Below are 22542 nucleotides of genomic sequence, written 5' to 3' on the forward strand. Positions count from 1 at the left end.
CACAGAGACACAGAGACCCAGAGACCCTGAGCTGATCTTTCACAACCAGATTCATATCACTAAACCCAGTCTGACTTTGGGAAGTGGGAACTGGTTACAGACGCAAAATCCATCTCAGTCAAGATTTACAGTCAATTTCATTCAATTCAAAGTGAATTTTAAGACTTTCAAAATGCCGCAAAAATAAATGCTAATTATGTGTGTCTCCATCAATTGGTTTGCAGCAAATTGACGCAGCCATGCTCCATTTATGCATGGCTGCATTAAACGAAGAAGAAGAGGAAGAAGTAGAATAATAATAATATGTAGAAGAAGAGGTTTCAAACAGGAAACAAAAACAGACGCCTCGGCCGATCTATGAAATACAACTCGATAAAGGTCCTCAGGAATTGTTCGGGAAAGATTGTTGAATGTTTTTTGATCCAAGCAGCCCTCAAAGTCAGACTGGGTTGTTCCATTTCACAGGTTGTGTGTTGGCTTCAACATTATGGTGGCCATTGACCAGTAGTGAATATTGAATGTGTGTTTCTGTTCATCTCGTCCAGACTCGTTTAAACCATATGCAAGTTTGTCTTCATATCAAAGAGACACATGAATGGCTGCCAGGAAGGAAGGAATCGACCCAAAAACTGATGCAGAGAAAACACTTAAAAGATAATTTTCTACAATTTACATTTAAAGGGCTAAAAATGTACGACCATTTAACTCTTATTATTTAGAAAAGAAGAAGTCTCTGGCGTCAACAGGCCACTTCATTTAGAGTTTACTGTTGAAATCAGATGTTCTTCCTTTGAATCCAATCTGTGTTCATCCCATCTGAGGAGAGGGAGCGTGAAGGCGCTCGGCTCCAGAGCCAAAGCGTCTCCTGGAACCCGCTGATGAGTTTGATCCCCGCGCCGCCCGCTTGTCTGCATTCGCTCACCTCGCGGAGACGTTACCGCTCCATCGCAGGACTTCTCCTCGCAGCCGGAGCGGCCTGGCGAGCGTGAGCCTGAATCATAATATTTGAAACGGCGTGGTAATGAATTCCGGGCCTCGTTCCTCCGTGCCCTCGCTCGCTCATACGAAACAGCTCTGAATATCAATGCAGCCGCTCTGCCTCCGCTCTCAGGCTCCCCCGGGCCTTTTTCCCCTTTCATCACCGAAAGATAAAGGTCTGAAAATTACAATACGGTGACTGGAGTGACACAGTCAAATATGGAGCATACTGATGGCCTGTTTCTTTTTTTTGGTTATCCCCTCAGCTGATTAATGAATCATTTGTCCGTTTAAGCTCCCCAAAATATATCCCAACCCATTTAACCTCGCGCTCATTCCCCAAATCCCATGTTGCTCTCAGGCTGTCCGTACACATCTATTTGCTTTAAGGAGTGCGAGGCGGACGCTCTCCGTCCCGACCTCGTGTTGCAGAGGTCGTCCCGACCTCGTGTTGCAGAGGTCGTCCCGACCTCGTGTTGCAGAGGTCATCCCGACCTCTTGTTGCAGAGGTCGTCCCGACCTCGTGTTGCAGAGGTCATCCCGAAACCGCACCGCCGCCGGTTTCATGCAAAAGTCTTCTTCATTCCACTTTTTAAAGCAAGTCAAACTAAAATACTGGCACAAAAGATTCTCTCCAAACCAGTTACAATTTTAATTTTAAATAAAAATGTAACTATTTCCGATGCGTTCGAAGGCGCATACATTTTCACGACGGCCCTTAATAAAAGCAGCTCTCTGTGGAAATGTGTCCGATAAAACCTGATTTGAAAAAACACCGTTCTGACAGGACAGCGAATGTAAAAATATACTTTGTGGAATATGCATTGTTTGTGTTTTGTTGTTTTTCATTTCTCTTTTTTTTTTATATAAAAAAACAAAAAACCGAACGCCCTGAAGTGAACTCAAAGGGAAGCGGGCGGTTCCCGTGTGGGCGATCGAGCTGGACGGAGGTACGCGGTTCATCTCATGAAAATAAATATGTTTCATCAACGCTCACCTTCAGTCAAACACACTGAAACGGCACAAAGTGAAAACAACGGAAGAGGTCACTTTCATCATCATCATCATCATCATCATCATCATCACTAACATCTCTAATCTCGTTAATAATAATAATCCTAACAACAACAAAAAATCCACAAATAATGACTTAATTCTTGACCTAATTCATTCCCCCGGCGGTCATTTCAAATGAAGAGCTGTGGAGTCTTTGTGATGGTGGAATGAGATCTAGATCCAGAGATAACAGTCAAATTATTCTTGGGTATCATGACTTCATATTGAGTTTTGTGAACACATGAACCGGTGTGTTTTGTCCTCCATTGGTCAGGATGTCTTGAGACTGAGACCGACTTAAACGGAGGAGCGAAAGACAAAAGCAGGTTTACAATAAGTGGTCCGAGGTGAAGGTTTGGCACGAGTCCTCGTGGGGAAGGATCAGAGTCTGGGTTTGGCAGAGTGACGCTTGGTCAAGAGGAGTCTGGAGGTTCTCCAGGTCCTGTGAGAGGAGAGGCAGCGGGTTTGTGTAACTATTACAGTTACATTCAGTGTTAAAGGTTCAAGTGTAGCTCACCACACTTGTTTCTATCCGGCCAAACTCACATTTTGAATCCCTTCATTTTTTTTTTGTTAAACCTCCAAATCCACAAGTGGAAGTGCTGCATGGGTTATGAGTGACGGCTGTCTGAGAGAAGCCATCCTGTTTAGCTCCAGAGAGGGAAAGAGACACAAGGACCTCGATCAGGCCAGAAGACGGCTCCAGTGAGACTTTGGTGGCTCCGGATATGTATTCTATTTCTTACTGAAGGTCCTGGTTTCAAACCGTCTGCACATCCTGTAACGGCACAGTGTTGGAATACAAGAGGAATCCTTCCAACAGCGATCATGAGGAGCAGGTGGAGCGGTCACAGCAGCTGGGTCGGACCCAGCGGAGGACGCTCATAAATACCACAAAGAAGAGCAACAGGAGGGATCTCTGGGTTTCTAGTTTTTAGTTTGTCTCAGCCCTCATCCTCTGTTCTTGTAAGTCGATGCCGCTGCCGTGTGTTCGATTCCCTTCGATTCTTTCCTCGTCCCAAACAGTAGACACCAGCCCGTGACCAGCAGAAACCAAACTCCACCCAGCCCAGGGGTTTGATTCCTCTTCAAACCCAGATCACCCTCAGTGTAGGCGGGTGGCGTCCAGGCTTGAAGAAGGGTTCCAGACGGGTCCACGGCTGGGGGTGGGGCTGGGGGCGGGCTCTCGGGTTAGAAGGCGGAGCCGGTGATGGCGTTGAGCTGCTTCATCAGCCCTTCCAGACTGGCCATCTGCTCCGACAGGTCGTCCTGCTCGTACACCTGGAGAGGAAACACAACCAGAGAGCGGGTTATGCCACCGCGAGCAATGCAAAGAACCTCCTGGGTATCCGGGTGGTTTTCAATTACTTTATTAAAATGGTAAATGGACTGTACTCGTATAGATCTTTTCTAGTTTCTCGACCACTCAAAGATCTTTAACGCTACATGTCACATTCACCCATTTACAGCTGTTCATACATTGATGGGAGGAGCTACCATGTAATTCATCAGAACTATCTTAATATTCATACCCATCCGTCCACCAAATGTACAGCATTTGGGAGCAATTTTGGGTGAAGTGTCTTGTCAAGGCCACATGGACTTGGACATGGACTAGTGGAGTCCAGGATCGTACTGCCGATTAGAAGACGACCCGCTTGGTTTTGTTGCGTCCCAGAGCAGCACAAGAGAGCAGCATTTTCAAGCTATTATCTCAAAAACCTTGTCTTGATTCATAATAACGCTTAAAAAAGCAACATGTATTTGTTGTTGATTAATCGTTAACCCAGAAAATAATCTGACTGATTCGGTCAATTGTGACGAAGGCTCATCCTGCAGGTTTTTCCTGCTCTTGTTGACACGTTTTGGTTCAACCGAGCCATGTGGAAGCTTCTCCACCTGTCCGTCATGATACAAGCGCTGACTGTCGACCCCGTGACCCCCACAGTTCACTCTGACGACAGCCACTGCCATTGGAGGATCGTCATCAGTATCTAGTCAGGGTTCATACACATGTTGGCCAATGGATTTCCATGACTTTAAACCAAATTTTCATGACCAAACATTTAGTGAAATCCATTGGAAAAGTCATGGAAATCCATTGGTCAGAATGTGTATGAACCCTGAACATTATTGTAGACAATACTAGTGAGAGTACTACTGATACTATTGTAGGGACAGAGGGTACACACCAGGTACTAATATACTACTGATACTAGTGAGAGTACTACTGATACTACTGTAGAGACAGAGGGTACACACCAGGTACTAATATACTCCTGATACTTATGAATACTACTAATACTATTATAGAGACAGAGGGTACACACCAGGTACTAATACTCCTGGTACTTGTGAGAATACTACTGTAGAGACAGTACTGCTGTACACAGACTCAGAGGTGTGACTTCATTGAGTTGAAATGTTTCTGAACATCCTAGCTAGTCAACACGTTTCATAGCTTGCAGCTCAGACGCCTCCGGTGTTTCATTTTAACGAGCGGCCGTGTTAACTGGTGACTCAGCCGAACGCTGCGGACACGACAGAACATGTCGGTGTCCCCGTGACACGCAACTGTGTTTATTAACCACGACAACTGTACGTAAGTAAACCGCCCCGAGTCGCCAGTAAACACGTCACTGGTTAAACTGAAACACCCGTAGCGTCTGACAGCCCGCGGCGGCCATTATCGGACAGGAAAGGGAGAAGAATGAGTCAAGTGACGTTTCCTAAAGGATCTCGGGAACCACAACGTTGATTAACTTCATTTCGTCACACGTCTTAAGTGGAAAATTATGCAAAGATTGATACCCAGCATGCCCCAAACCGACCAGTACCAATACCGATCAGTAGTATTCATACGTATCAGGGGTCTTGCAGTACCTGGTGTGTATCCTCTGTCTGTACACTAGCATTCAGGGTTCAGACACATTCTGACCAATGGTTTCCATGACTTTAAACCAAATGTCCATTACAAACATTTAGTGAAATCTGGGTGTAAACAGTAAAAAGTGAGTAAATGTAGTATTTAAACTATGAATGAGAACACAAAGCATACAGTAAACCTTAAATGACACAAATGAATGAGACAATAGTTTGATTAAAATAATACACATTTATATAGATGCCTGTATGTATGCCTGCTTATATTTTGAGTCTTTCTTTTAAAAGCATATTCATTATTTCAAACTCAGCGTAAATGAACGACATGAACACATGAATATAACACATTTACATGAACACATGAATATAACACATTTACATGACTTTTACTGAACTTTGGGGATTTTAATTTTATCAAGGACCTTTCCAGGCCTGGAAATAACCATTTTAAACTCCATGACTCTTCCAGGTTTTCCATGACTGTAAGAACCCTGCTAGTATATGGCCCCTACAAGGAGTTATTCAGGAGCCCTAATTAACTAACCATTCATTTATTACCAGGTCATTCGTTCTTTAGATACAACTTTACTCCTGTATCGTAAAGTATGTTCTTATGTTTCTCCTTCATTCACCGACTCGTTGGCTTTAAACTCAGATCTCTAGAACCTCATCCATCACAATGACCGTCATGTCTGCTTCTGCCAGACTTCACTTATTGTGGCCCGGCTTTTTAAATCCGTACTTACAACTGAATAAAATAAAAGGTGACTTTGAGTTGACTGTGATGGATCGTCTATCAGGAGTTGAACTGAACTGGAACCAGCGGCTGGAGAGGAAAGGACGTCGAAATCACAACCAATGATCGAGATGAAAAGTTCAGGAAACCCGGAGAATAGCACAATATTCACAAACTGTTCCCCGTCATAGTTAGATAACCGCTCGCCACACACACACACACACACACACACACACACACACACACACACACACACACACACACACACACACACACACACACTCAGTGTGTTCGATTGAGCGTGGCCTTCATGCAGAGTTTGTCTTTGCAGTTGGAAACAAATAAATATATTCAATATTCTCTATTCGCAGTCAGTGGGAAAGTCTTTCATCACACAGAAAGTCGCCTATTAAACTGTTGCCGAAAAAGAAAAATACAGATTTTGTGTTTTTATCCGACCTTATTCCCATCCAACAACTCTGCATTGAGCGTTGTGATGGATTATTATAAATAAGTGATGCGTAGGGAGGAGGTCTGGGTTGGTGCGTCTGAAAGATCATATTCAACCTCAACAACCTCCGACTCCATCTTGATGAAGTTAAACTACGCTGGGCATGTTTGGATGTGTGCATTTTGTGTTTTCTAGATCATGAAATGTAAATTATTGATCATAAACTGAGTAATAATCTTTGCGTGTGGTGTATGGAGGGTAGACCTCACAGCAGTTGAAAATGTTCATCCTCCTCTGGCCTCCATCTATTTATAAATGACGCATATGTGCTGGATGAAAACATCAATGTCAGTCTGTCTGTCGGGTTAAAAGCTGAAACGGGGCCACAGTCATGATGGATCAGTTTCGACCACTTTCTGCCTCAGGGCAACTGAACCGCCTGTCACTTATAGATTTTTATATCGCCGCCCATTTAGAGCGTCAGTGTGGACCAATCAGGACACAGCACCAGTTCCCAGACCTCCTGACTCCACCAGCAGCCAGCAGACCAGTTCACATCCAACAGGTGATCACGTCCAAACCGTTTCAACTGGTAATGCATTGAAAGCACTCTCCTCTTTGTTTTGTTTTTACTTAGAAAGAACAAATTGGTGGCAACATATTCTTTGGAACGCCTACCAAATCTGGGAAAATGTGAACATAATACACACAGTATGGTCTCCAGTGCTGCGTCACAAATGTGGGTGAATATCCAAAGATATTTCACTTTGTGACGCTCTTCTCTTCTATTATTTTCCGATATCGTCTATTGTACCCTTTCGTCCTTCTGAGGTCATTTCATCTCTTGATCATTCATCTATGGCTGGTGTTGCTGTCTGTACATACTGTGCACATGTTGTAGTTCTTATTAGCATGTAAGGAATGTTTGTGTAAAGTCTTTGAAAGCGTCTGGTTGTCTTGAGACAGACGAGGAAAGCTATCCTATCACACGGAGCCAAAGCACTCACCTGGTCCTGTATCTGAGCGTTAGTGACCTTTGACCTCCTTCTTTCACTCTGAGTGAGGCTGATATGATAGCTCATCTAGAAGCGCCGCCAGCTATTCTCCATCTTCCGCCGGACAAAAGGGCTTCTGCTAAAATCATAACTGCGTATAAAACTCCAGCGACCTCCAGATCTCATGTGTTGACCCGCAGCAGCCGAGTTTAACCCAGGTGGTAAACGCTTCATCCAGGTGGTAAACGCTTCACCGAGGTGGTGAACGCTTCACCGAGGTGGTAAACGCTTCACCGAGGTGGTGAACGCTTCACCGAGGTGGTAAACGCTTCACCGAGGTGGTAAACGCTTCACCGAGGTGGTAAACGCTTCATCCAGGTGGGAAACGCTTCACCCAGGTGGTAAACGCTTCACCGAGGTGGTAAACGCTTCACCGAGGGGGTAAACGCTTCATTGAGGTGGTAAACGCTTCACAGAGGGGGTAAACGCTTCATCCAGGTGGTAAACGCTTCACCGAGGTGGTAAACGCTTCACCGAGGTGGTGAACGCTTCACCGAGGTGGTAAACGCTTCACCGAGGTGGTAAACGCTTCACCGAGGTGGTAAACGCTTCACCCAGGTGGTAAACGCTTCACCCAGGTGGGAAACGCTTCACCCAGGTGGTACACGCTTCACCGAGGGGGTAAACGCTTCATTGAGGTGGTAAACGCTTCACAGAGGGGGTAAACGCTTCATCCAGGTGGTAAACGCTTCACCGAGGTGGTAAACGCTTCACCGAGGTGGTGAACGCTTCACCGAGGTGGTAAACGCTTCATCCAGGTGGTAAACGCTTCATCCAGGTGGTAAACGCTTCACCCAGGTGGTAAACGCTTCACCGAGGTGGTGAACGCTTCACCGAGGTGGTAAACGCTTCATCCAGGTGGGAAACGCTTCATCCAGCTGGTAAACGCTTCACCGAGGTGGTAAACGCTTCACCCAGGTGGTAAACGCTTCATCCAGGTGGGAAACGCTTCATCCAGGTGGTAAACGCTTCACCCAGGTGGTAAACGCTTCATCCAGGAGGGAAACGCTTCACTGCGGTGGTAAACGCTTCACCGAGGGGGTAAACGCTTCATTGAGGTGGTAAACGCTTCACAGAGGTGGTAAACGCTTCACAGAGGGGGTAAACGCTTCACCGAGGGGGTAAATGCTTCATCCAGGTGGGAAACGCTTCATCCAGGTGGTAAACGCTTCACCCAGGTGGTAAATGCTTCACCGAGGGGGTAAACACTTCATTGAGGGGGTAAACGCTTCACAGAGGGGGTAAACACTTCATTGAGGTGGTAAACGCTTCATTGAGGTGGTAAACGCTTCATCCAGGTGGGAAACGCTTCACCGAGGTGGTAAACGCTTCATCCAGGTGGTAAACGCTCCATCCAGGTGGGAAACGCTTCATCCAGGTGGGAAACGCTTCACCGAGGTGGTAAACGCTTCACCGAGGGGGTAAACGCTTCATTGAGGTGGTAAACGCTTCATTGAGGTGGTAAACGCTTCACAGAGGTGGTAAACGCTTCACAGAGGGGGTAAACGCTTCACCGAGGGGGTAAACGCTTCATTGAGGTGGTAAACGCTTCACAGAGGGGGTAAATGCTTCATCCAGGTGGGAAACGCTTCATCCAGGTGGGAAACGCTTCATCCAGGTGGTAAATGCTTCACCGAGGGGGTAAACGCTTCATCCAGGTGGTAAACGCTTCACAGAGGGGGTAAACGCTTCATCTAGGTGGTAAACGCTTCACAGAGGGGGTAAACGCTTCACAGAGGGGGTAAACACTTTATTGAGGGGGTAAACGCTTCACAGAGGGAGTAAACGCTTCATCCAGGTGGTAAACGCTTCATCTAGGTGGTAAACGCTTCACAGAGGGGGTAAACGCTTCATCTAGGTGGTAAACGCTTCACAGAGGGGGTAAACGCTTCATCCAGGTGGTAAACGCTTCACAGAGGGGGTAAACGCTTCATCTAGGTGGTAAACGCTTCACAGAGGGGGTAAACGCTTCACAGAGGGGGTAAATACTTCATCTAGGTGGTAAACGCTTCACAGAGGGGGTAAACGCTTCATCCAGGTGGTAAACGCTTCATCCAGGTGGTAAACGCTTCACAGAGGGGGTAAACGCTTCATCTAGGTGGTAAACGCTTCACAGAGGGGGTAAACGCTTCATCCAGGTGGTAAACGCTTCACAGAGGGGGTAAACGCTTCATCTAGGTGGTGAACGCTTCACCGAGGTGGTAAACGCTTCACCGAGGTGGTGAACGCTTCACCGAGGTGGTAAACGCTTCACCGAGGTGGTAAACGCTTCACCGAGGTGGTAAACGCTTCATCCAGGTGGGAAACGCTTCACCCAGGTGGTAAACGCTTCACCGAGGGGGTAAACGCTTCATTGAGGTGGTAAACGCTTCACAGAGGGGGTAAACGCTTCATCCAGGTGGTAAACGCTTCACCGAGGTGGTAAATGCTTCACCGAGGTGGTGAACGCTTCACCGAGGTGGTAAACGCTTCACCGAGGTGGTAAACGCTTCACCGAGGTGGTAAACGCTTCACCCAGGTGGTAAACGCTTCACCCAGGTGGGAAACGCTTCACCCAGGTGGTACACGCTTCACCGAGGGGGTAAACGCTTCATTGAGGTGGTAAACGCTTCACAGAGGGGGTAAACGCTTCATCCAGGTGGTAAACGCTTCACCGAGGTGGTAAACGCTTCACCGAGGTGGTGAACGCTTCACCGAGGTGGTAAACGCTTCATCCAGGTGGTAAACGCTTCATCCAGGTGGTAAACGCTTCACCCAGGTGGTAAACGCTTCACCGAGGTGGTGAACGCTTCACCGAGGTGGTAAACGCTTCATCCAGGTGGGAAACGCTTCATCCAGCTGGTAAACGCTTCACCGAGGTGGTAAACGCTTCACCCAGGTGGTAAACGCTTCATCCAGGTGGGAAACGCTTCATCCAGGTGGTAAACGCTTCACCCAGGTGGTAAACGCTTCATCCAGGAGGGAAACGCTTCACTGCGGTGGTAAACGCTTCACCGAGGGGGTAAACGCTTCATTGAGGTGGTAAACGCTTCACAGAGGTGGTAAACGCTTCACAGAGGGGGTAAACGCTTCACCGAGGGGGTAAATGCTTCATCCAGGTGGGAAACGCTTCATCCAGGTGGTAAACGCTTCACCCAGGTGGTAAATGCTTCACCGAGGGGGTAAACACTTCATTGAGGGGGTAAACGCTTCACAGAGGGGGTAAACACTTCATTGAGGTGGTAAACGCTTCATTGAGGTGGTAAACGCTTCATCCAGGTGGGAAACGCTTCACCGAGGTGGTAAACGCTTCATCCAGGTGGTAAACGCTCCATCCAGGTGGGAAACGCTTCATCCAGGTGGGAAACGCTTCACCGAGGTGGTAAACGCTTCACCGAGGGGGTAAACGCTTCATTGAGGTGGTAAACGCTTCATTGAGGTGGTAAACGCTTCACAGAGGTGGTAAACGCTTCACAGAGGGGGTAAACGCTTCACCGAGGGGGTAAACGCTTCATTGAGGTGGTAAACGCTTCACAGAGGGGGTAAATGCTTCATCCAGGTGGGAAACGCTTCATCCAGGTGGGAAACGCTTCATCCAGGTGGTAAATGCTTCACCGAGGGGGTAAACACTTCATTGAGGGGGTAAACGCTTCACAGAGGGGGTAAACACTTTATTGAGGGGGTAAACGCTTCACAGAGGGAGTAAACGCTTCATCCAGGTGGTAAACGCTTCATCTAGGTGGTAAACGCTTCACAGAGGGGGTAAACGCTTCATCTAGGTGGTAAACGCTTCACAGAGGGGGTAAACGCTTCATCCAGGTGGTAAACGCTTCACAGAGGGGGTAAACGCTTCATCTAGGTGGTAAACGCTTCACAGAGGGGGTAAACGCTTCACAGAGGGGGTAAATACTTCATCTAGGTGGTAAACGCTTCACAGAGGGGGTAAACGCTTCATCCAGGTGGTAAACGCTTCATCCAGGTGGTAAACGCTTCACAGAGGGGGTAAACGCTTCATCCAGGTGGTAAACGCTTCACAGAGGGGGTAAACGCTTCATCTAGGTGGTAAACGCTTCACAGAGGGGGTAAACGCTTCACAGAGGGGGTAAATACTTCATCTAGGTGGTAAACGCTTCACAGAGGGGGTAAACGCTTCATCCAGGTGGTAAACGCTTCATCCAGGTGGTAAACGCTTCACAGAGGGGGTAAACGCTTCATTGAGGTGGTAAACGCTTCACAGAGGGGGTAAACGCTTCACAGAGGGGGTAAATACTTCATCTAGGTGGTAAACGCTTCACAGAGGGGGTAAACGCTTCATCCAGGTGGTAAACGCTTCATCCAGGTGGTAAACGCTTCACAGAGGGGGTAAACGCTTCATTGAGGTGGTAAACGCTTCATCCAGGTGGTAAACGCTTCATCTAGGTGGTAAACGCTTCACAGAGGGGGTAAACGCTTCACAGAGGGGGTAAATACTTCATCTAGGTGGTAAACGCTTCACAGAGGGGGTAAACGCTTCATCCAGGTGGTAAACGCTTCATCCAGGTGGTAAACGCTTCACAGAGGGGGTAAACGCTTCATTGAGGTGGTAAACGCTTCATCCAGGTGGTAAACGCTTCATCTAGGTGGTAAACGCTTCACAGAGGGGGTAAACGCTTCATCCAGGTGGTAAACGCTTCACAGAGGGGGTAAACGCTTCATCTAGGTGGTAAACGCTTCACAGAGGGGGTAAACGCTTCATCTAGGTGGTAAACGCTTCACAGAGGGGGTAAACGCTTCACAGAGGGGGTAGACGCTTCATCCAGGTGGTAAACGCTTCACAGAGGGGGTAAACGCTTCATCCAGGTGGTAAACGCTTCACAGAGGGGGTAAACGCTTCATCTAGGTGGTAAACACTTCACAGGGGGTAAACGCTTCAGAGGGGGTAAACGCTTCATCTAGGTGGTAAACGCTTCATCCAGGTGGTAAACGCTTCACCGGTGGCATGAACACGGCAGGCGATGATCCGTGTTCCTGTATCTCTGTAGCCGGCTGAACCGGATCACGCTCCGCTATAATCCACCAGCAGAAGTGTCCCGAGGTTCTCCGTACTCCAAATGCGTTCTTCAAATGGACCGGCACTGAAACGCTGCACATGAGGAGCTGTTTGTTTGACGAGGTCTCGTGCTGCGTTCACACCGAAAGGCTTCTCCTCCTGACTTTACTCGCTCCACTTTACGTGGTTAAAAAAACAGTTACCGTTTCCACCATCCGCCATGTAAATAACCACTAGTTCTGCTTTATACTGGTTGAGGAAGTCCCACAAATGTGGGAACATCAAACGCCCCCAAGTCCGGGTTCATAATATTATCTGTAGCTTCCAGCGCTCCTTCAGGACCAGCAGTTTGATTCAGTAACGGCAGGACGGCGGTGACGAGGGCGGAGCTTCTCAACGCTGATTGGCGCAACTCAGTGTCGGGCAAATTTTTCGGCAGAATTAAAATATTTCAACTCCAGTAAAAAGCGTTAGCTTTTTCGCCTCATTCACGTCTGTGCATTGACTTTATATGTAATCTACTCGCGCTAATAATTCACAACTCTTTTGCTGTGAACGCAGCATCACTTCAGCTACAGGGCTGGTCTGCAGGTCAACATGACCAAGAACTCGAGACTGGACACCTGCTTCTGCATCACATCTCATTCTGAATGTGTGCTAGAAGGAAACGTGTAAACAAGGTGTAGGGCGTGAACGTCATGGAGGTTTCTTTAAGTTTCATCATGGAGCGTTTGTCATTTATAGTCAGAGGATTGAGACAGGTGGAGGTGTCTGAGGCCAAGTGGTGGACAGGTTGTGAGAGGCGGCCATTATTATCTCACCTGTTCTCAACGAGACAAAGGTCAAGTTCTGAGTTCTCAGGAAGTATTAAACCTGGGGCAACGAATAGATCCAGAGTCGTAATGGTAAGGAATCAGAACTGAGCCACACACACACACACACACACACACACACACACACACACACACACACACACTGAGCTCCTTGATTATGTGTCACTGATGTAACAACATAATAAAAGCACCGTTGTGTTACATCACTCACTCTGTGTGACACAGTTTATTAAGTAGCTGTGTGTGTGTGTGTGTGTGTGTGTGTGTGTGTGTGTGTGTGTGTGTGTGATATGCCAGAGGGCTGAAGAGACTAGATCAATTACAGAGATAGAAGCGCAGATGAAGAGGAAGACCTGTTGACCTTTGACCCCGTCTCGTTGTCTCATTTCTTTCCTGCTCTTCGCCTCCATCCTTCTTCCTCCTGAAGCATCCTTCCATCTGTTCCTGTTGCTACGGCAACGCCTCCTTGCTCCTCTACCTCCCCCTTCTCCCTTTCTCCCTTGCACACCTCACCTCTCCTTGTTTTGCCTCCTTTCCTTTCCTCTCTGTCTTTCTTCTTTCTCTCCTCCCTGTGTTTCTGTGTCTCCTTCTCCCTCTCCTCCTCCCTCCCTCCCTCCCTCCCTCTCTTCTCTTCTTCTCTCTTTTCCTCCTCGGTCCTCTGCTCTCTTCTCGTTGCCGTGGCGATGCCTCGTCCCGTCCCGTATGAATATGTAACAAGCCCTGACGTCCGGCGTCCCTCCTCATCGTGTTCTGCCGTTCATCTTGCTGCTTGTCATCCTCTGGCTCCGCCTCCTTCCTCTCCTCCTCTTCCTCCCCCATTTCCATTCCTCCTCTTCCTCCTGCATGCTTTCCTTCTTAACCTTTCCTCTCCTGCCCTTTATCCTCTTCCTCCTCTTCTCCCTCTCTTCCTCTCCGCCTTATCGTCCTCCTTTCTTCTACACCCATCCTCTCACCCCCGATTTATTTCCCTCTCCTCCTTTTCCTTCATAATCCTTTACGACTCTTCTCCTCTTCTTCTCCCTCTTCTTCTGCCTCCTCCGTTTCTTTCCTCTTCCTCTTCCTCTCCTCAGTCACAAATGAACTGTTGTATTCTCCAGCTGAAAGGCCACCAGCACACTGAGGGGAGGAAACAGGTGTAGAGACAAGCTGAGCAGGTGTGTGTGTGTGTGTGTGTGTACCTTCCTTCCTCTTCCTCTCTCACTTCCTCCACCGTTCTTTCTCTCCTGATTGTCATTCTATTCTTTATGATGTCAGTTCTACTTCTGCTGCTCTACAGATGTGAATACAGTCGGCTCCTCAGAGGCTGATGAACTGTCTGTGGTCCATGGACTGAAGATATCGAGACAGAAATATGTACGTTACACCTGGCAGGTGATTGGATTAGTCTGCTGACCTCATGGAAGTATGAAACCACAATGCATTGAGGACAGAGGAGCAGCAGTAACGATGATGTCAGAGTTTGATCAGAAGAAGATCATCAAAGACAGATATGCTGCCTTTACATACTGTACGTTGTCCCATCTAGAGAACATCTTCTTAGACTAGATGACTGAGAGTATGAGCATCCACTGTTCATGAACAAAACATAACAAGAGAAAATACAACAAGATAATGTCCTTTAGTGACAGGTAGATGTGATGCTCTGCTACTTTGCTTCAGTGGGAGAAAACAACTTTAGAGGCTTCCTACTTTAGCTCCTCTACGTTTACCGTGAGAGGGAAGACTAGTTTTCATTCACTAGTTAGCTCCAATCGCTTCTACTTTTGGTATTTGTATCAGTCCATCAAAAGCCTCTGACCTCTACAAACTAGACAGTCAGCAGTGAGCATGGACCTGTGGGCATCGAACTAAACAACATTCTCAGACTTACGTTGGCGGCCGAATCCTCCGCCGGTTTGGCTCCTCCCTCCTCCGGTAGGTCCGGCGCCGTGGGGACGGAGACGGGCAGCAGAGGGGAGCGGGCCTTCCCGGCCTGGCCCAGAGAGGCCGTCTTCACCTGGGGCTTCGGGAGGCTGGCGCCTGGGGGAGGACAGAGAGACCCCTGGTTAGCAGCCCTGCACAGACAGTCCAGACCAGACCGTCATCTGCTGCTCATCGATTGACAGCTTGCTTTGTTTTGGTAAACGCTTCTGGTTCAATGGAAGAGAACTTCTAACAAAAACTAATCAAACTTGAATGTAATGGATTTGCAAGTGAGCTCACGAGCCACAGAGACCACATGGTGTTTGTCCCGGGCTTTTTAACACGGGGTCTTTGTGTTGGAGCCTCAAGTGGCCGTTTGAAGAAGCACACGTGGTGAGCTTCACTCTTAACGAGTTGGATGGAACAGTCTGATCTGACAACACATATTGACTCATCTAAATGACCAGTGCACATGCACTAAGTGGACCATTGACCTGAGGCCTGAGCCACTTGTTCAGTTAGCATCCATTGGTCCGTTCATCATCGAGTCATTTCATATTTCAATGTTCATCAGAAACACGTCTTTACAATAAGAACACAACTCTATTTGGATATGACATGACGATGCAGTAGAATGAGATGGTTTGTTAACTACAGTTAATTAACTACTATTTACAGCAACAAGAGAGAAAGAAGAATCCAGCCATGCACATTACAACAAGATTAGCTGTCACGCCATATAGTCTGCAATCATGCTTTATTTATACACTTTCTTGAACTCACAGATGTTTATACCACACGTCTCATCAAAGTGTCCACAGTGTGTCGGCGACCTCTGAGATGCACACCTGCTTTAAGGAACAATGCACACTGATGCTGGATCCATCTTCTCCACTAAACAACAAGCAACCAACAGAGGAACGAATTGACCCGACAGAGGAGAACACACATCCACGCTGTTACAAACAGACGAAGGAACAAGAGCATAAATCAATGAATGCATTCCACTGCCTTGTCTCCACTGTAGCATTCAGGAATTCAGATGAGAGGAAGCTTTTGTACGAAGTAGACGAAGGAAAGAGAAACAACACGGAAGAGGAACAATAGGAGACAAAACTGTATTTTTTTCTTCTCCCTCTCCTCCGATTCCCTGAACACCTCCTGATGTCTGAACACCCCCCCGGGCTTCTGCTACCCACAATGCTCCACTCGCCTCTTCCTGCACCCAACTCCTTCACTTCCTGATCAATAAACATCCATCGTCTCTCCCTGAGAAACCAAACACCTGCAACAGCCTCCATCCCTCCAGAGAACACAACAGTCTTCACGCCAAAGAAACAACAACTTCAAATCCATTTTCAATAAACACAGAATATACATTCCCCAACAGTGATGCCTGACCTGCCTCCTCTTGGGGAGGAACATAAAGTACTCGGTTAAGGTTAAAAGCATTTGGTGGTCGTGTTAGGGTTTGATTTGTCCGCACTATGAACTATACTCAATGTTTTGATAGCAGTATATCAGAACTAGTGTGGATGTAGGACAATGGAAGGGATTGAACAGATTCAGTTTCATTCAATGTATAACTTGGAAACAGCTCAAGTAAAATAAACCCCTGGAGATAAAGGTGGCAGGAAAAACATGCAATGGGAGAGTCTGGGACTTTCCATGAGGAAAGTGGAACTTGAGAAAATAAAACACCGTTATTTCCAGGGCAACAAAGTAGGAGTTTCAAAATAAAGGTGGATCATTGGCCCCAGAGGGAGGAACTACAGAAGACAGTGTTCACAGCAGGGTAATCAGTCAGGTTTAGCTTAAAGAACACACTTTGTAAAGGGGAGTTCTAGCTGCTCCACTAGCAGCATAATAACAGTAGCAGTAGTTTGGACTTCATCGACTGGTCCAGCCTGAGCTCCTGTTGTCCAGCAGGCTAAAAGAATCCAATGTTGGCTAGAGGTAGGAAACAGAAAGGAGCGGAGGGCTCAGGCCACTGATTCGTGAGTAAAATGATCCAATCGTTGACCAATAATTGCATTTGAAAAACTATCTGAATGATTTGGGCTTTTCGACCAGATGGTGCTCACAGTTTCAGTCTTTCATTGCGGTCACACATTGTCTGCTCTCCCACTTGCTACCGAACACACACACACACACACACACACACACACACACACACACACACACACACACACACACACACACACAACGGGAGGCTCACAACTGCATTGACAGATAGTCAAAGCTTCATTCTCAAAAACCTCAAAAGAAGCTTAGAATGAGGAAGGAAGACGTTGGGCACGGCCCGCCTGGTTCAGTCCGATCAAAAGTGAATCAGATTAGAATCACGCTCTTCGTCTACAATTTATCATGATGGTTAAAAAAGATAATGACAGAATCTTTACAAGCCCGTCAGTCTACATGTCTGACAAGGAGAAAGTCTGACGGCTCCGCCGGTCGGATGTTGAGCTCATTGATGGCTGGTTGGAGAAACGACCAATCAATCAGAGCTTTGTTGGCGGGATTAGGAATTTGGACGTCATCTTCCTGTGCCGGAGCCAGGAACCCGGAAAAATGCTCCAAAACTCACAGACCAGGAACATTTTGTTCATTAAATGAAATTGCTCATGGCAACCACGAGCCCATCTGTGAAAATGATGCTGGCGAGACGGATGCGTCCCTTCACTGCTGATTAGTGAGGACACAACTAAATAACGTCCCGTCCCAAACAGAAAACAGCTAGCATGAACAGCTAGCATGATGTTGGAAAGTCCGAGGCCACTAGAACAGTTTCTGAGAATCCAGTTGAAAAGGACCAACTGACTTCCACCTGGATATGAAATGTAATTGCACAAGGTTGTGTTTCTAAACTTCCGTCTTTACTTAAGAACAAGGATCAGAGTCTCGGCTTCAGTTCATTTATAGAAAAATCAACTTGCAGAAACTTGAAACTGTGTTCAGTGAGTGAGGGAGTCTCCTTTTAGCCTTGCTGGAGATACTTACACTGTAAGAAGGTACGTTGGTCCAGAAGTACCCATCAACTTACTTTTCCTTTGAGGATGTGTGGCGTTTTAACAGGCAGCTTGTAGTAGGAATAGGGGGAGGCCAACTCCTCTGGTTGTATAGAAGTCTATGCTTCATGTGTTAAAGCTGCATTCTCTCTCCTGACCACCAGGAGATGACTCCTCTGGTTGTATAGAAGTCTATGCTTCATGTGTTAAAGCTGCATTCTCTCTCCTGACCACCAGGAGATGACTCCTCTGGTTGTATAGAAGTATATGCTTCATGTGTTAAAGCTGCATTCTCTCTCCTGACCACCAGGGGCCAACTCCTCTGGTTGTATAGAAGTCTATGCTTCATGTGTTAAAGCTGCATTCTCTCTTCTGACCACCAGGAGGTGACTCCTCTGGTTGTATAGAAGTCTATGCTTCATGTATTAATGCTGCATTCTCTCTCTGGCCACCAGGGGGCGACTCCTCTGGTTGTATAGAAGTCTATATAAATGACTCTACTTCTCTTGATGTATTCCCTCAGTAAACATAGTAAACATGAGTTTATGTCTCAATCTCTAGTTTCAAGTCTTCTTCAATACAGCATGATGTTCATTTAGTAAGTTATGGTCATTTAAAGTCAAACAGAGCATCAATTCAAGATGTCGACCGCCAAAAACAGTTCATGCCGTTTGTATGCATCCAAACCTCTGGTTGTGGAGCATCAGCGTCCAGAATAGAGCTGCTCTGCTTTGTGTCGTCAGTCCCACTGGGCCTGTTTTACTCTCCGTCGTTCTGACCTTGTGTGACTCTGAGTGTCTGTAAATGTGGTGTAGAGATCCCTGCCAGCTTCATTTTAAAAATGAAGCAGAACCAAATGTGTTTTTATGACTTCTCAGCACGCCGCTGTCAGACTGAATCCAGACCGAGCTGAGCTACAGAAAAAGACATTTTGTGGAAATGAGCTGCAGCGGTACAGAGACGAAGCAAAGGTTACACATCCACAGTGGAGAACGCCATGAAAGAGAGTTTCACGGTGCTGGCTCGCCCCCAGGGTGGGGGGGGGGGGGGGGGGGGGGGGCAGCTGCTCAGAGGTGGAGGCTGGATATATTTACCAGACAAGCAGAGTGAAGGTGTGAAAGCCCGCCGGGGGTCACGTCAGCGGTGTCTCTGTTCCTGGGTCGAAGGCAAAGATGGAAAGATGTGCAGCGATAGGGGGGGGGGGGGGGGGGGGGGGGGGGGGCGAGGGGGGGGGGGTTATTGATCCTGAGGACGGTTTGAAGTAAATACAGTTTAAGATGAGACGCGTCTTTGAGGAGACATCCAGTCTCTGGAGGAGAGAGAGCAGACGTCTCCACACCGGGTTGCTGCTTCTTTGTCTGGCTGCTTCTAAACATTCTCCTCGTGTCTGTTTGATGTTCCCCTGGATCCCCGCCGGTCAGACAGGTACGCAGTCAGACAGGTACGCAGTCAGACAGGTACGCAGTCAGACAGGTACACAGTCAGACAGGTACGCAGTCAGACAGGGTGCAGTCAGACAGGTACACAGTCAGACAGGTACGCAGTCAGACAGGTACGCAGTCAGACAGGGTGCAGTCAGACAGGTACGCAGTCAGACAGGTACACAGTCAGACAGGGTGCAGTCAGACAGGTACGCAGTCAGACAGGGTGCAGTCAGACAGGTACACAGTCAGACAGGGTGCAGTCAGACAGGTACGCAGTCAGACAGGTACGCAGTCAGACAGGTACACAGTCAGACAGGTACGCAGTCAGACAGGTACGCAGTCAGACAGGGTGCAGTCAACTTTTGGAAAGCAGCTTAAAAAGTATTTTCCAAAATTGCGTCTTTATCTCATAATTTGTTCAAAATCTGCAAGAAATACAAATATTCCAAGTATTTCAACCGATCAACAACCAATCACCACGCTCCATCCACATTCCTCCTATAGCAGCCCACCTCTACAGGGACAATAGATACTCACTATTAGGTCAAAGTAGACACTAAATCATTTGTCTTGCTTTCAAAGTCAAGATTATGATGTCCAGAAATGAAGTCAAAATTGGCTTCATGAGCTAGTAAATGAAAATATGAATTTACTAATCTCATAATCTCTCCTGATCCTGATTATTAGAGTAATTTAAAACATATTCTGGATTTATAAAGTCTGGTTGTCAATATCGCATAATTCAGACTTATATCTCTTACCTTTGGGATAGAATGATTGACGGATAATTTTGACTTCCCCAAATATCTGATTCAGTATCTCATAATCTAATCTAATCTAATCTAATAATAGTCATATTACTTATTTTCACTTCCTGCCTCACAATGTTGTCTTGGTCCCCATCATTTCCTTTCATCAGTGTCATCCCCTTCATCCTCTTCTTTCTTCTCCAGGTAGAAAGAAAGAGGACAAGAGCTTCCACTGAAAACAGTCTGCAGACCGGAGACGTGTCACAGTCCACTCTTCAGCATCTTTTAACATTTAAAGACCCCCCTCCCCCGCTCCATCTTCACGCCTGAAGGTTCAAAGTCTTTTGAAAGATGGTTTTCCTCCCTTATCTCCACCTCCCCGTGACATGAGGTGGTCCTAACCCTCTGATATGAGCTTTACCTGCTTCCTCCGCTCAATGCTTCAGTCTTTACGGACCGAGTTCTCCCATAATGATGCTTTGTGTTCAAGTCATGTCCGCTTTCCTGCTTTAATTATTTATTTTTGACTGGGGCAATATGTTGTTTTTTGCTCTATATTCACAGTGCGGGGTGATAATGGTGAGTCTGACCTTCCCTTTAGTGCTGCTCCTCAAGACAAACTGGGAGTAATGAACATTGCACAAAATAAAATGGTGTACCATTTGAGAATGACGCTAAAAGAAATCGCTGTCTCTCTCCAAATGTTGGACATAACCATATCTAACTATCCCAACGCTCTTCATTGGTAATACGGCGTGCCCTCTGAGGCCGGATGGAGGTGCACTCTGGAAGCATCCATCACTGCTCTGCGTTTACCTCCAGCTGTGGCTCCAATGTCTTTTTCTGGGTATCAGACATTGAGCCAGACAATCCCATTACAGCTTCCAGCATTAAGCCGCACATTCAGGCCAATTTAGCTGAGTAACTGCCCACCATCACACTTTACTCTGCAGATGGGCTTTGGAGGCTCCATTTAACGAGAGAAAGTCTCAGTTTAAATATTGATATAAACCGAGGGAGCCGGCTGGAGGAAGGAAGCAGAGAACACACAGATCCAGTGTTTGACTCCGAGGTCAGGGGTCAAAACATGAACTGTGGCACTTTATCATCACAATGTTCATCAAACTTCTGCTGAAGGACACTTGAATATAAATGAGCATAAAGATCTTGAACACCATGTTAGCTCTGGGTTCTCATCAAACTAATGAGTTGCAACTTTGCTAAACTCTGCAAAAGAACCAATTCAATATTTAAGGGACTCACAAGACGGATAACCCAAAAGATTTCCTGACATTTAATCTCTTTCATGGTTCAAGCTCCAAAAATACTGGATCCTACATTTCCCATGATGCAACACAACCACTTCTTTATTCTGCCTCATTTCCACGACCGACTCGCTGGAACGGTTTTAGGTTTTCCATGGAGGGAAGTTGTGGATTTGAGCTGCTGTTGCTTCTCATGGTTCCACCTCTGACAGAGTTACAAGCGAGCTTAACGATAATAATAATAATAATAATAATAATAATAATAATAATAATAATAATAATAATAATAATAATAATAATAAAGGCTGGACTCCAAACAATGCAGACGACCGATTGGTCAGAAAGAGTCGTCCCTCGAGCTGTGAAGGAAGACTGTGGAGAGACGTCGAATATGGCAGTGGTAGTGGCAGAGACCTGTCAATCACCTTGTAGCCCCGCCCCCTGCTTTATGGTCTGTTTGACTAAATGACCATAATCTACTAAATGAACATCATGCTGTATTGAAGAAGACTTGAAACTAGAGATTGAGACATAAACTCATGTTTACTATGTTTACTGAGGGAATACATCAAGAGAAGTAGAGTCATTTATATAGACTTCTATACAACCAGAAGAGTCGCCCCCTGGTGGTCAGGAGAGAGAATGCAGCTTTAACACATGAAGCATAGACTTCTATACAACCAGAGGAGTCACCCCTGGTGGTCAGGAGAGAGAATGCAGCTCTAACACATGAAGCATAGACTTCTATACAACCAGAGGAGTCACCCCCTGGTGGTCAGGAGAGAGAATGCAGCTTTAACACATGAAGCATATACTTCTATACAACCAGAGGAGTCGCCCCCTGGTGGTCAGGAGAGAGAATGCAGCTTAAACACATGAAGCATAGACTTCTATACAACCAGAGGAGTCACCCCCTGGTGGTCAGGAGAGAGAATGCAGCTTAAAGACATGAAGCATAGACTTCTATACAACCAGAGGAGTTGCCCCCTGGTGGTCAGGAGAGAGAATGCAGCTTTAACACATGAAGCATATACTTCTATACAACCAGAGGAGTCGCCCCCTGGTCAGTAGAGAGAGTCGCTACGACGATCAGCTAAGAATCCCGCCCAAACAAACAATGTCAGTCCATCTTTCTTTCTACTCTTTCAACACCTGCTCCAACATCAGGTACGTTGGACTGGTGTCAGGTAAACC

At 46.8% G+C, this 22542-nt stretch overlaps 1 protein-coding gene across 1 annotated transcript in view; it reads right to left on the reverse strand.

Annotated features, from left to right (window-relative positions):
- Nucleotides 1-3225: 3225 nt before the first annotated feature.
- dcc (DCC netrin 1 receptor) overlaps nucleotides 3226-22542 on the reverse strand; it is a gene marked incomplete at both ends in the record, with an annotated part of 262383 nt that continues 243066 nt past the window's right edge. The window contains 2 exons of the mRNA XM_079234864.1: nucleotides 3226-3315; nucleotides 14871-15019. Of these exons, the coding sequence (XP_079090990.1) occupies nucleotides 3226-3315; nucleotides 14871-15019 (239 nt within the window). The remainder of the gene's footprint in view (nucleotides 3316-14870; nucleotides 15020-22542) is intronic.

Source organism: Taurulus bubalis, assembly GCF_910589615.1.
Source record: "Taurulus bubalis genome assembly, chromosome: 19".
NCBI classification, from domain to species: Eukaryota; Metazoa; Chordata; class Actinopteri; order Perciformes; family Cottidae; genus Taurulus; species Taurulus bubalis.